Source organism: Oncorhynchus keta, chromosome 14 (genome assembly GCF_023373465.1).
Source record: "Oncorhynchus keta strain PuntledgeMale-10-30-2019 chromosome 14, Oket_V2, whole genome shotgun sequence".
NCBI lineage: Eukaryota > Metazoa > Chordata > Actinopteri > Salmoniformes > Salmonidae > Oncorhynchus > Oncorhynchus keta.
Genome location: NC_068434.1, coordinates 70,036,513 through 70,051,097, shown reverse-complemented (window position 1 = coordinate 70,051,097; position 14,585 = coordinate 70,036,513). Strand labels below are relative to the sequence as shown.

General features: G+C 42.2%; 1 protein-coding gene across 1 annotated transcript; it reads left to right on the top strand.

Moving 5' to 3' along the window:
- Nucleotides 1–1,992: 1,992 nt before the first annotated feature.
- Nucleotides 1,993–13,933, top strand: LOC118393898 (guanine nucleotide-binding protein G(o) subunit alpha-like). Its single transcript, XM_052462296.1, has 8 exons — nt 1,993–2,466; nt 2,630–2,672; nt 7,045–7,186; nt 9,013–9,173; nt 9,670–9,798; nt 9,918–10,047; nt 10,142–10,295; nt 10,463–13,933. Exons 1-8 carry the CDS (start codon nt 2,349–2,351, stop codon nt 10,648–10,650), a joined length of 1,065 nt encoding a protein of 354 aa, XP_052318256.1. The 5' UTR covers nt 1,993–2,348; the 3' UTR covers nt 10,651–13,933.
- Nucleotides 13,934–14,585: the final 652 nt, after the last annotated feature.

Below are 14,585 nucleotides of genomic sequence, written 5' to 3'. Positions count from 1 at the left end.
AGAAAGTGCCATTTTGAATTGCAAAATGTGTGTAAAGCAGAAAATGTGTTTAGACTTTTGGAGACTTGAGAAGAGGTTTTGCTCTCTGTGTGTCAGTTTAAATAATTGTGATGTGCATGTCATTTTAATGTGCTAGCAATTGGAAAAAACTGTAATTTGAGGATCATATCAGGTTAGCCGTTTAGAAATTTCAGCACTTTTTGTACATACTGTAGTCCCCCCATTTTAGGGGACCAAAATGATTGGGTCAAATTCACTTACGTGTATTAAAGTAGTCAAAAGTTTTGTATAGGTCCCATATTCCTAGCACACAATGATTACATCACGCTTGTGACCACAAACTTGTTGGTGTTTGTGTGTCTTATGTTGCTTACATGTATGCATTGGTGAGTGTGTGTGTGTGTGTGTGTGTGTGTGTGTGTGTGTGTGTGTGTGTGTGTGTGTGTGTGTGTGTGTGTGTGTGTGTGTGTGTGTGTGTGTGTGTGTGTGTGTGTGTGTGTGTGTGTCTGCAGTGCAGTATTTGTAAAAGTTAATCTGTGTATGTTACTGTGTCTGTGTCTCTATGCGTGTGTGTGCAACTATGTGTGTATGTGTTTGCATACACACGTAGTGTGTAATAAATTGTGAATAATGATGACTGAGAAAGTTACAGAGGCACATATATCATACCCCCAAGACATGCCAACCTCTCAGCATTTCAATAACAGGGGAGGTTAGCATTTGTTCGTCTGCAACTTTCTCAGTCATCATTGTTTACGATTTATTTAGGACAATCTGTAACCATGGCAGCATCCACATTAATGTAGAAATGTTTAGAAACATATTCTTATTTACAATAAAAGTGACTCCAAAATGACACAATACATTATTTACCATTAATTTCTATTGGGCACAAAATAATCTGAAACACAACCAAAACAAACAGCAAATGCATCTAACGAGTCACAAACTTAATGTAATCATTGCGTGCTAGGAATATGGGATTATTTCTCACCCGAACCGTTCACCCGATATGGATGAGAATACCCTCAAATTAAAGCTGACAGTCTGCACCTTAACCTCATAGTCATTGTATAATTCCAAAGGGCTGGAGTACTGTACAGAGCCAAATCAACAAAACATGTGTCACTGTCTCAATACTTTTGGAGCTCACTGTATGTCCTGTTGTATTATGGTAAGAGCTTGGGGCATAGTTTATGAAGGCTATAGGATTGACCTGGTGAAGGTTTTTGCAGAATTGACTTGTAAGGCTGTAGGTTTAAATGGTAATTCAGGCTTTTGGTGTCAGTATAGTTCATTGTAAAAACCCTCACACCTTACCACTCCACTTTTTCCGCATGTGGATTAGAAGCTTTTAATGTGCACACACATACACACATAGAGTTACACACACATGCACAGAGAGAAACAGACACAGACACAGACACACACAGATACACACACATTCACTTTTACACATACTGCACTGCAGACATAAACACATGCACACACACTCATAATACATACATGCAAGCAACAAAACACACACACACACACACACACACAGGATAAATGCAATTGCTAGATTAATAATTAATACAATTGAAATGTAATGATATTGTGTTGTACTACCTTGTGTAGCCTATTGTTTCTGTTGACATTACATGAGCAAGGCCCTTAACCCTAATTGCTCCTGTAAATCGCTCTGGATAAGAGTGTCTGCTAAATTACTAAAATGTCAAATATAAAAAGGCTAACGTTATAGCATAATGTTTACCCACTCCTAGTGGATTATACACAGTCTATTTATAAGGACACGGAAGACAAGAATGGCCCACTTCCAGTATCGTGCAAGACCACGCCCCTTGTATAATAAAAAGGCATATTATACATTGTATATTCAGCGAAATTATTCCACGAAAGCAAAATGTGTCTATAAAATCCCCCTTTGAATGTGGTCGCATCGGGCGATTAGCGCTTGCCTTGACTCTGACGTCAACGAAATTGTCTGCGCTAGGTGAGTCTCGCGCACACTGCCTTCCCTTCCCCTCCTCTCTCTGTCGGTTATTGTGAAGAGATTGAACGATGAGATCGCTCGCGCTCGCTGTCATCAGTGCCGCCCTATAGAGACCCCTCAGCCCCGAGGCTCGAATACAACGACCTCACCCCCCGCTCCAAGAGGGACGGAGCGCAATCCATAGAGGCACAGAGAAAAAACCCTGTTCGGACCCGGCTTCATTTGCCCTCAATCCGGGCCTCATGCTGTAGCAGACTGAACGAGCGAGGGAGAGAGACAAACATACAGATTGAGTCGGCGAGGGACAGGGCGGAATAGAGGAGAAGAAGGGATTGTTCATTCGGCTCTAGACATGGGATGTACACTCAGCGCTGAGGAGCGCGCAGCTCTGGACAGGAGCAAAGCCATCGAGAAAAATCTGAAGGATGATGGAGTCACTGCCGCAAAGGAGGTGAAACTGCTACTGCTTGGTAAGACACCGTTTATAACGGGGCTGTCCGTTCTGCACAGTTCGGTTGATGTTGATGTAGATTGCAGAGAGCCGGGCCAGGGCGGCAAGCGCTCTCCGTGGTCCTGCTGTCATGTCACCCTAAAGACAACCGACTCTCACTCTGCTCTCTATTCCCTTTATAGGGGGAGGAGAATCGGGCAAAAGCACCATCGTCAAACAGATGAAGTAAGTGCTGTTTTTTTCTGACATAGGCGTCTTTAACGAGGCCTGAGATTGCGCCTCCCCTGCCCATAGTGAGGCTGAGCCGCTAGCTCCGCCATGTTTCCTCAGAGACCGTACCTCTGCCAGTGATTCGAGCACCTCCTGTAGACGGTAAATCGGAGGCGGTGCTCACGGTCAGTAAGCAGGCCGCAGGGGTGCTGTCCACTGATATGGTGCTGAAATTTACCCAGAGGTTTTTCATGTGTCTATCGAAAAAGAGGGAGGGCGAATACATGGGTGTTTGTGACTGTGTGTGTGTGTGTGTTTGTGTGCAGCCAATGTGTGTGTATGTGTGTATTAGTGTGCTCACTACACTACATCTCCATTAGCAAATATCTCTGCTTTAATCTTAATGGCTTTAAGTGCCTGATATCGCTGAGAGTACTTTGCCTATAAAGCGGATTTACTCAGAAAATATGGCATCTAAAACCTCATCTAAACCTTTCCCTTTCTCATCTAAACCACTCTCTCATCTAAATCACTGTTCTTTTTCTAAACCCTGTTACTCGATTTCTTCTTTAAAGAAGACCTCTGTATCCAGGGCCCAACCGGAAAAGCACATTATATAATATTTTCATGCACATAATAAAACATGACTGTTGCTATGCAGACATCCTCTCAAAAATCCACAATTTAAAAAATGTTGGGTTCAGTGGCTTCACTGTACCTCAGCACACACTCATCTGCCCCACACACACCCTGCTTTTTCCATCACACACACTCCTCCCTCTACTCCACTCTGTTTCCTTCCATTCTAGCACTCTCTCCATATTTAATTATCCTGGGGGTTCTCCCTAGCGGTTCAGACAGTTACCCAAAAGCATCGCTCAGGAGCGGCTTCTGTTGTGAATTACATATGTTACATTGGTTATATTACATAATGCCAGGATCGGGAAAGGGAAAACTGATCCTGGAGCTGAGCTAGCATTGTCTCCTTGTGTGTGTACACAAGTGTGTGCATGTGTGTACTTTTGTATGTATGTATATTGATAATGGTGTGTGTGTGTGGATGTGCTTACATCCATATGTTTATTTGCTAGAATTTTATTGACACGATAAACCCCTTGAGATACTCTATCGTGTTTTACAAAGGAGTATAATAATAATAATAAATATCTCATTCAAAAATCAGTATTAATATGGAGTTGGTCCCCCCCTTTGCTGCTATAACAGCCTCCACTCTTCTGGGAAGGCTTTCCACTATGTTGGAACATTGCTGCAGGGACTTGTTTCCATTCAGCCACGAGCTTCCATTCAGCCACGAGCATTAGTGAGGTTGGGTGATTAGGCCTGGCTCGCAGTCGGCGTTCCAATTCATCCCAAAGGTGTTCGGTGGGGTTGAGCTCATTATTCCATTATTCCTCCTCCACCAAACTTTACAGTGGGCACTATGCATTGGGGCAGGTAGCGTTCTGCCAAATGGTGAAGAGTGATTTATCTCTCCAGAGAACGCATTTCCACTGCTCCAGAGTCCAATGTCGGTGAGCTTTACATTACTTCAGCCAATGCTTGGCATTGCACATGGTGATCTTAGGCTTGTGTGCGGCTGCTCGGCCATGGAAACCCATTTCATGAAGCTCATGACAAACATTTATTGTGCTGATGTTGCTTCCAGAGGCAGTTTGGAACTCAGTAGTGAATGTTGCAACCGAGGAAAGATGATTTTTATGTGTTACGCGCTTCAGCACTCGGTCTGTCCCATTTTGTGAGGTTGTGAGGCCTACCACTTCGCAGCTGAGCCGTTGTTGCTCCTAGACGTTTCCACTTCACAATAACAGCACTTACAGTTGACCAGGGCAGAGGAAATTTGACGAAACGGACTTGTTGGAAAGGTGGCATCCTACAACGGTGCCATGTTGAAAGTCACTGAGCTCTTCAGTACGGGCCAATCTATTGTCAATGTTTGTCTATGGAGAGTGCATGGCAGTGTGTTTGATTTTATACACCTGTCAGCAATGGGTGTGGCTGAAATAGCTGAATCCACTAATTTGAAGGGATGTCCACATACTTTTGGCCATGTAGTGTAGCAGCGAGCAACAATGAACTGGGTTCTCAGGATGACAGAAAGGACACAAGATCATTGTGGATTTACAGTGATTTAAATACACAAATAAAAACAGATTTTTGATTTGTCAATAACTCGGCCATCTTTTGATCTTTTCTCAAACTTAGTTAAAGCAAGTACTATGGGCCTACATTTCAAATTTAGTGTAAGTTGGTCCTATGGTTCATAAATAGAAGATATTTGAAGTATTTTTAGCATATTTTAGCATTTTAGTGTATGTGCTAATATGCATCTACAGCCATCTTTGAAGTGTTATTTTCTCATACTCGTTAGGGACTATTGTGATGAGCCAAAAACCACATTTGGAGTGAATTTGACTTTTAGTCCATGAGAAGATTTTTTTTGTCATTATTTTAAGCATTAGCATTACATAGTCAAAAAAGTTCATTGTTAATAGTTTCCTTCTTTTTTTAAAGATCTCAATGCCAAAGTTAACATGGTTCATCATATTAATGTCTTTGCTGACTATAAAAGTTTCAAACAGATAGGTCATTGTGAAGTGGATTTATTGATAACTCAGCCATCACTTAACCAATCCCTTAGGTTTTCTCAAACTAAGGAAACGCAAAAGTACTTTTTTAAAAGGTTTTCACAAATTTCCACGATGGAGGAAAACCTATCCCAAAGGACCTTATGGGTCCTTGTGGCAAATTTGTTCAGCTTGCGGAAAGACACCAACATGCAAAGATTCAAGTGTTGATGTCAAACAGGTGGCGGATTTGAGGGTTTAAGAGAGACTTCTTATAACAGCATCACCTACAGGCCAATCGGTGCCATTGTAACAGTGTAGCTTCCGTCTCTCTCCTCGCCCCGAACCAGGGACCCTCTGCACACATCAACAACTGCCTCACACGAAGCATCGTTACCCATCGCTCCACAAAATTTGCAGCCCTTGCAGAGCAAGGGGAACAACTACTTTAACGTCTCAGAGCGAGTGACGTCGCTGATTGAAATGCTATTAGTGCTCACCCCGCTAACCATTTCACACTGGTTACACTCACCCCCCTTTGACCTCCTCCTTTTCCGCAGCAACCAGTGATCCGGGTCACGGCACCAATGTAACAGTGTAGCTTCCGTTCCTCTCCTCGTCCCTACCTGGGCTCGAACCAGGGACCCTCTGCACACATTAACAACTGCCTCTGACGAAGCATCGTTACCCATCGCTCCACAAAAGGCGTGGCCCTTGCAGAGCAAGGGGAACAACTACTTCAAGGTCTCACAGCGAGTGACGTCACCGATTGAAATGCTATTAGAGTACACCCCGCTAACTAGCTAGCCATTTCACACCGGTTACACTATTTTCTTTGACCAAGTTAATCATGGACTAATTTTTCTGTGTGCCAAATTAGAAAAAAGTGTGTGTGTGTGTGTGTGTGTGTGTGTGTGTGTGTGTGTGTGTGTGTGTGTGTGTGTGTGTGTGTGTGTGTGTGTGTGTGTGTGTGTGTGTGTGTGTGTGTGTGTGTGTGTGTGAGTTTGTATGTAGCAAGGTACATTGATAATGGTATACAGCAATCTGTATTATTTAAAACCAACACCTTAATTATTCAAAAACAAGAATGTTTTAATAGAACTTGATCATAGTGTACTAGTACAGACTGGCAAAGTGGTACACACACATTTAAGAAAGGCACATACTGAGGAAGGCTATACAGCTTGAACATCTGTGAAAATACAAATTTATATAAGAAAAGGTCATTGAAATATATGTTACATAATGTGTGAACCACCTTACTTTGTAAGAATAAGATCTTCATACCTATGGACTATGCACCTTTTGAAGTCAATGGTATACCTCTGAAGTTTATTACAGTCTAGGCTGGTGTAATGGATTTATAATCCGATCCTCAATGTCAGAGCATTTCACGTCAATGTTGTGGTTTAAATGTACAGACCACCTTTGTCATTACAAATCTGAAACCTAAAGTGGCTATTTTGGCTGCTGCTGATGCTGCTGAGGTGTGAGTGTTTGTGTGTGAAAGAGAGAAGAAAAGAGAAGAGGGGTGGCAGCCAGTGATGTGCTGTGTGTATTTGGGTGTGTGCTAAGGAGCAGACACTGCTTGATACTCAGAGCTCAGAGACAACCCTGTTCTTGGTCACATGCACACGCGTACACATGCACATACACTAAAGCGTCTGCTGAAATGTGGGTTCACTGAAGTGTGAATGTTTGTGTGTGCGCGCTCATGCATGCACACTTAGCCTACGTACAGTATGTGTGTGGGTGTTATTTTGTATGTGTTCTGATGTGTGTGTGTGTGTGTGTGTATGCAGGATTATCCATGAGGATGGCTTTTCTGGGGATGATGTGAAGCAGTATAAGCCTGTGGTCTACAGCAACACCATCCAGAGTTTGGCTGCCGTCCTCCGAGCTATGGACTCTCTGGGCATCGAGTACGCAGATAAGGACAGAAAGGTAGTGCTCCCTGCACAGGGCAGGGTTCATCATAGTATACAACCAATGGCCCTTTCAAAACCTTACTTCAAAGTGCACTGCACTGGAATCCTCAATGAGGACCCTGTTCTCCTCAATGAGGATTCCAGTGGGGTATGGTGGTACACATTCAGGAATTCAGCTATACAGTGGGGCAAAAAAGTATTTAGTCAGCCACCAATTGTGCAAGTTCTCCCACTTAAAAAGATGATAGAGGCCTGTAATTTTCATCATAGGTACACTTCAACTATGACAGACAAAATTAGGGAAAACAATCCAGAAAATCACATTGTAGGATTTTTAATGAATTTATTTGCAAATTATGGTGGAAAATAAGTATTTGGTCAATAACAAAAGTTTATCTCAATACTTTGTTATATACCCTTTGTTGGCAATGACAAAGGTCAAACGTTTTCTGTAAGTCTTCACAAGGTTTTCACACACTGTTGCTGGTATTTTGGCCCATTCCTCCATGCAGATCTCCTCTAGAGCATGTTTTGTGGCTGTTGCTGGGCAACACGGACTTTCAACTCCCTCCAAAGATTTTCTATGGGGTTGAGATCTGGAGACTGGCTAGGCCACTCCAGGACCTTGAAATGCTTCTTACGAAGCCACTCCTTCGTTGCCCGGGCGGTGTGTTTGGGATCATTGTCATGCTGAAAGACCCAGCCACGTTTCATCTTCAATGCCCTTGCTGATCTCACGATACATGGCCCCATTCATTCTTTCCTTTACACGGATCAGTCGTCCTGGTCCCTTTGCAGAAAAACAGCCCCAAAATGATGTTTCCACCCCCATGCTTCACAGTAGGTATGGTGTTCTTTGGATGCAACTCAGCATTCTTTGTCCTCCAAACACGACGAGTTGAGTTTTTACCAAAAAGTTCTATTTTGGTTTCATCTTCTTCTGGATCATCCAAATGCTCTCTAGCAAACTTCAGACGGGCCTGGACATGTACTGGCTTAAGCAGGGGGACACATCTGGCACTGCAGGATTTGAGTCCCTGGTGGCGTAGTGTGTTACTGATGGTAGGCGTTGCTACTTTGGGCCCAGCTCTCTGCAGGTCATTCACTAGGTCCCCCCGTGTGGTTCTGGGATTTTTGCTCACCGTTCTTGTGATCATTTTGACCCCACGGGGTGAGATCTTGCGTGGAGCCCCAGATCGAGGGAGATTATCAGTGGTCTTGTATGTCTTCCATTTCCTAATAATTGCTCCCACAGTTGATTTCTTCAAACCAAGCTGGTTACTTATTGCAGATTCAGTCTTCCCAGCCTGGTGCAGGTCTACAATTTTGTTTCTGGTGTCCTTTGACAGCTCTTTGGTCTTGGCCATAGTGGAGTTTGGAGTGTGACTGTTTGAGGTTGTGGACAGGTGTCTTTTATACTGATAACAAGTACAAACAGGTGCCATTAATGCAGGTAACGAGTGGAGGACAGAGGAGCCTCTTAAAGAAAAAGTTACAGGTCTGTGAGAGCCAGAAATCTTGCTTGTTACTTATTTTCCACCATAATTTGCAAATAAATTCATAACAAATCTTAGAATGTGATTCTCTTGATTTTTTTTCTCCTTTTGTCTGTCATAGTTGAAGTGTACCTATGATGAATATTACAGGCCTCTCTCATCTTTTTAAGTGGGAGAACTTGCACAATTGGTGGCTGACTAAATATTGTTTTGCCCCACTGTATAGTCTTCAGCTCATGTGTCTTAATACATCTATGCATATGTTTTTGTTTGTGTATGTGTGCTTGTGTACGTGTGTGCTTACACATATCTTTGTACATAATATCTTATGTATGTGTGTGTCCAGGCGGATGCTAAGCTGGTGTGTGATGTGGTCACTCGTATGGAGGACACAGAGCCCTACTCAGCAGAGCTGCTGACAGCTATGAAGCGTCTGTGGGCCGATGCCGGGACCCAGGAGTGTTTCAACAGGGCCAGGGAGTACCAGCTCAATGACTCCGCTGCCTAGTGAGTCCACACTAAGGGACAAACATATCAGAATGCATGTAACTTGAAATTAGGCACAATCCATGCTTTGACGTCAATGAGAGATTTGTGAGAAAGTTCCACTTACATAACATACATAAACTGAAAATTGGAATTAGCTACCTGTTCTTGAACAGTAACACAGTGCAAAGGTTAGTCTTTGAAGTGGTTAGTCTTTACAGTGCAACGGTTAGTCTTCGCACTGTATTTTTGAAGCTCTACACTCTTAGAAAAAGGGTTCCAAAAGGGTTCTTCGGCTGTCCCCATAGGAAAACCCTTTTTGGTTTCAGGTAGAACACTTTTGGGTTCCATGTAGAGCCATCTGTGGAAAGGGTTCTACTTGGAACCAAAAGGGTTTTACCTGCAACCAAAAAGGGTTTTCCTATGGGGACAGCCGAAGAACCCTTTTGGAACCCTTTTTTCTAAGATGGTACCTTTTCCCCCATTTCCCCCTCTCCTTCCTTCTTTCTCTCATTAGCTACCTGGACAGTTTAGACCGTATTGGTGCTGCTGACTACCAGCCCACCGAGCAGGATATCCTGAGAACTCGAGTCAAGACCACTGGCATCGTGGAGACCCATTTCACCTTCAAAAACCTGCACTTTAGGTTAGACCCGCTACACACACATAGATTTACACATACAGTACACAACCAGTCCAGTTTATTTGTTTGTAGCATATTTGTAGTGTATGTTATGGTACGTTTATAATTCATGTTTCTTTCAGGCTGTTTGATGTTGGAGGCCAGAGGTCAGAGAGAAAGAAGTGGATTCACTGCTTTGAGGATGTGACAGCCATTATCTTCTGTGTGGCACTAAGTGGCTATGATCAGGTTCTGCATGAGGATGAAACCACTGTAAGTACTTCACACACACTTCATACTACTCACAAACACACCACACAAATTCTCAGACATGCATCTCATCTGTCTGATTTGGTATTTTCTGCAGAATCGCATGCACGAGTCCCTCATGCTCTTCGACTCTATCTGTAACAACAAGTTCTTCATCGACACCTCCATCATCCTCTTCCTCAACAAGAAGGATCTGTTTGAGGAGAAGATTAAGAAGTCACCACTGAGTATCTGTTTCCCTGAATATACAGGTAAGACTTCCCTCCAGTCTGCATATACACAAACTCAGACAGACACACATGCAGAACAGATGGTTGTAAGCCTCTCTCACTCTCTGGCGCTGTATCTCTCTTCCTCTCCTACTCTTCTCTCTCCTCTCTCTCGCCCTCACCCAACTTTCCTCCCAATCCCCCCATAGGTGCTAACACTTATGATGATGCTACCGCATACATTCAGGTGCAATTTGAGAGTAAGAGCCGTTCGCCCAACAAGGAGATCTACTGTCACCTGACCTGTGCCACTGACACAGGAAACATCCAGGTAGTGTTTGACGCAGTCACTGACATCATCATCGCCAACAACCTGAGGGGGTGTGGCTTATACTGAGGCCTAGCCCTGCACAGAGGTTGCATTAGAGGGTGTGAGGTGGTTAATAATAATAATAATTTTGATGATATTAAAAGGCATAATTATGTAAATCTACACGTCCAAAGGGACCCAAAGAGCTGCCGCCAGACACCACGACGGATTCTTTGCCATGTTCTGTCTGTTCCTCTATTCCTTTTTTTAATTTCAGAATTCCACCACCCCTCTTTTGTTTATTTGTTATCAACATGTGGTTCCTACTGAATGTCTTTCATGTTTTGTTGTTGATTGTATGAACAACTGTAAGATGTGAATCAGAAAAGGGACAGTCCAGGGGGTATATTCTGTTTTCGTGCCATGTTTCGCAACAAATTAGATAGAAATGTTATGCATAGAGCGGAGAAGGTCCTCTTTTCCTTGTGATAGAGATTTGTGTCAGTTCTATACATAACATCTGTATCTGCAACATCCAGAACATTGAGCCAAAATGAATGTACCCCTTGGTGCTCCGTTTGCAGAGGTGATGTTGTGCTCTACGTGATGATGTAATAGGGGAGGTACTGGTGGCTGGGGCTCGTAGTGGGGGTTCTGTCCAGCGTTGGATAGAACCCCCCCTCTGTTGGACTCACACAGGGCTGCTCTACATGAGCTCCTTCTGCTCTGTTTTATTCCTCTCTCTTTCAAACATCCAGAAGGGGGGGCCGTTCTGTTTGTGTGGCAGGCTCTGCCATTGGTCTCCTGCAGTGTGATGAAATGCCTCTCAGCCAATGATATATCTGTCGGGAAAGTGTGATATCAGTGCCAACCTTCTGAGCATGACAGATAGGGGAATAGAATTAGAGATCATCGATCACTTTCACACTATCTTTACAATATAATGTAATTGAAGGGACGCGTACGCTTTATTATCATCAAATTATTTATGCATTTTATTTCAACCTCATGCCCTCCATGCTTCCTCCTACCTCCTAGAATCCCGTGCCACATATTTATTTCCTGTCCTGTCAGACCGGTGGAACACCACTTCCTGTCTCAGTCTCAGAGGGTCTAGAGCTGCTCGGATGGACCGTCTCAAATGTCACCTCCCATGTAGTGTACTACTTCTTCAAAAGTAGTACATCATATGGGGAATAGATTAGCATTTTAGACTTGTCCACTGGTCAGTGATGTATCATATGGTTGTCTCCTGGTCTCCTTTCACTTATCACTTATCACTGAGATGAAAGGACTGGACAGGTTTCCACCGTGTTGTTTTCACTCACTCGTCCTTACAGATTTGTAGTTTTAGGAGAGGACAGCCACAGACCACTGACCAGTCTCTCTGCTTGTTCAAAAGGGTCTTCCTGGGTGCTCTTTATGTAATAAAACAATATGTGAATGCTCAGTTATTTGGAAGTTGAGGTAATTTGTAGATTAGATAAGCCACACAGTGCTTAGCTCAGGATGACCCTTGTGAGCAAGCATGCTGAATTCCAAATCCATCCATACTACCCCCTTCTCGGAATTCCTGTAGATTTGAAAGGATTTGATTGGTTTAACATTTTCATGTCCATAACGGAAATGTATAATATGTTCTCTAAGTTTATTGATGGACAAATCTGAAGATTTTATTTACATCTGCCGCAGAGTTTGTCTACAACAATGTGTTTTTGATATTGTACTATATTTAGTCTTTGGACACATGGGGTTACTGGTTTTTACACATTTCATGAATCAAGTCCTATAAATACATGTTCAAATTATCAGATCTTTTACATTTTTGACATGTAGATTGTCCGGACCAATATATATATATATATATGAAAACAATACCTAAGGAAATCCACACACACACACCCCTAGAGTGCATGCATCAAATGCAAGTCAATAGAGACTGGAGAGTGAGTGATTTTACAGTATTGTCCCTCTTTCTCAGATCTTAAACATGTTCACATCTTAATAATTTTTGCTATATAGATTGTCTAGACCAATATATAAATATAAAAACAATATCTAAAGAAATCCACACACACTCCTATAGTATATTATACAGCATAAGCAAATCCAATGTAAGTCAATGGCGAGTGAGTCCTGCTACAGCATTCTCCCTCTTTCTCTCCCTCTCACAAGCACACGCCTGTGTATACACACCACAGACATCAATGCACACCTGTGTTTGTGTGTGTGTGGGTATGTCTGTGGTATGTGTGTGTGTGATAAAATTACTCCATTGAATTTGCTTATACTGCATGTACTCTAGGGTTGTGTGTGTGAGAGAGTGAGTGGATTTCTTTCGATATTGTTTTCATATTTATATTGGTCCGGACAATCTATATACCAAAAATGATTAAGATCTGATCATTTGAACATGTATTCACATGACATGATTAGTGTAATATGTAAAATACAATAACCCCATGTGTCCAAAAACTAAATATAGTACGATACAGAAACGGCTGTAGTTCACAAACGAGTTTAATCATCTATTTGAAATATTTGGGCTTAAACGGGTCAAAGAACAATACTTTATGCTATTAAACTATACAATTCTGAGATGTATTTCAAAATACATATGCTGAAGTCATTTTAATGATTATTATTGTCACAAAACCCCAATTTTGGAGGTATGATAGAAAATGACAATCTTAAAACGTCAATGTGGCCTGTCTAGACACTCGTACTATGTTATCACTAAATGTAATGCATTTACATCAAATAGAATGTGTTCAGTGGCACATTTTGATATTGTACTAAATATAGTACATGGAGGTGAATGGGTTAGACAATATGGTAATTGTGTCACCTTCTCTTCTGATTGAGTGGGTGGTATTTTTGACAAATTGCTTTATATATATATATATATATATAAATATATATATACACACACAATTGTTTTAGATCTACAGGCGTGCCCAAGCAGCAGGGGCTAGGGTAGAGTTGGAATTCAGCAGCAGTCTCTCAGTGGGGAGTTTGGGTTAACCCTAACCCCTACCCATCTGACCTCTTAACCCTGAGCAGGCCACAGTTAAACCCCGGCTGTCACGTTCTCTCTTTTCATAGAGGAAAAGTACCTGTGCACCTGAAGATACATCCTCTCCCTCTATCACATGTCGTTCCTCATTTCTCTCAATCCCCCTTTCCATTTTCACCTTATACACCGTACTGTATATATATGATTATACCAGATTTCTTTTTTTTTTTACTGTGAATGCTTTTGTTCTGCACCCCTTCCTTCTCTGTAGTTTATTGGTTGCTCTCTCATGTGGAATGTTTGTGCTGAGCCAATCGAATGTTGTGTTTACATTAAAGCCACTTTTCCTAACTATTCCCGCAGCCATATTGAGTATCTTTTTCACCTCTGTCTTTCTCCCAGTGCTTAGTTTGAAATCAACCCAAAGCTCTTCTCATATTCTCATTGATCTGAAATGATCGGATGGGTGCAATATGGTAATAGCTCCATTGACTCTTATGGTTGGATCGGTGGACTTTCCTCCATACTGCCTACATGTCTAGTCGTCTCAGATCTACCAGAAGTGTCCAGGGGTATATTTCAGACTGAAAACAGGTCTTCTATGCCTCATGAGAGCATAAGGCCTAGATTCAATCCGATCTGCGTTATAGCGCCATTGACATTTAAAGATAATTTCCGATTGAGCCGACATATACAGCTTTTACAGTGAATGCAATCTCCACAAGAACATTGCCTTTAAAGGTGCATGGCCAAAAATGGCAGATTGGATTGAATCAAGCCCTAAGACTTTGCCATCTCTATATGTATGGAACATCATGTCAGGAAATATTGGAAAGTAGCAGCTATCAACAGAATTACATTTTCTAAGATCATGGTCTATCTTCTAGATTAGACTTTGTCATCAGTTAAAATGTGTTATTTATATATTGAATGATGAGTCTAGATCAGCCGTCTGACCTGGTTCTGTTAGTTTGATGGATTCTATGTTAATTACTGGGTCATTTCA

Coding starts and splice junctions, on each gene's coding strand:
- LOC118393898 (XM_052462296.1), top strand. CDS start 2,349: ATGGGATGTACACTCAGCGCTGAGGAGCGCGCAGCTCTGGACAGGAGC. Junction 2,467..2,629: donor GGTGAAACTGCTACTGCTTG/GTAAGACACCGT, acceptor TTCCCTTTATAG/GGGGAGGAGAATCGGGCAAA. Junction 2,673..7,044: donor ACCATCGTCAAACAGATGAA/GTAAGTGCTGTT, acceptor GTGTGTATGCAG/GATTATCCATGAGGATGGCT.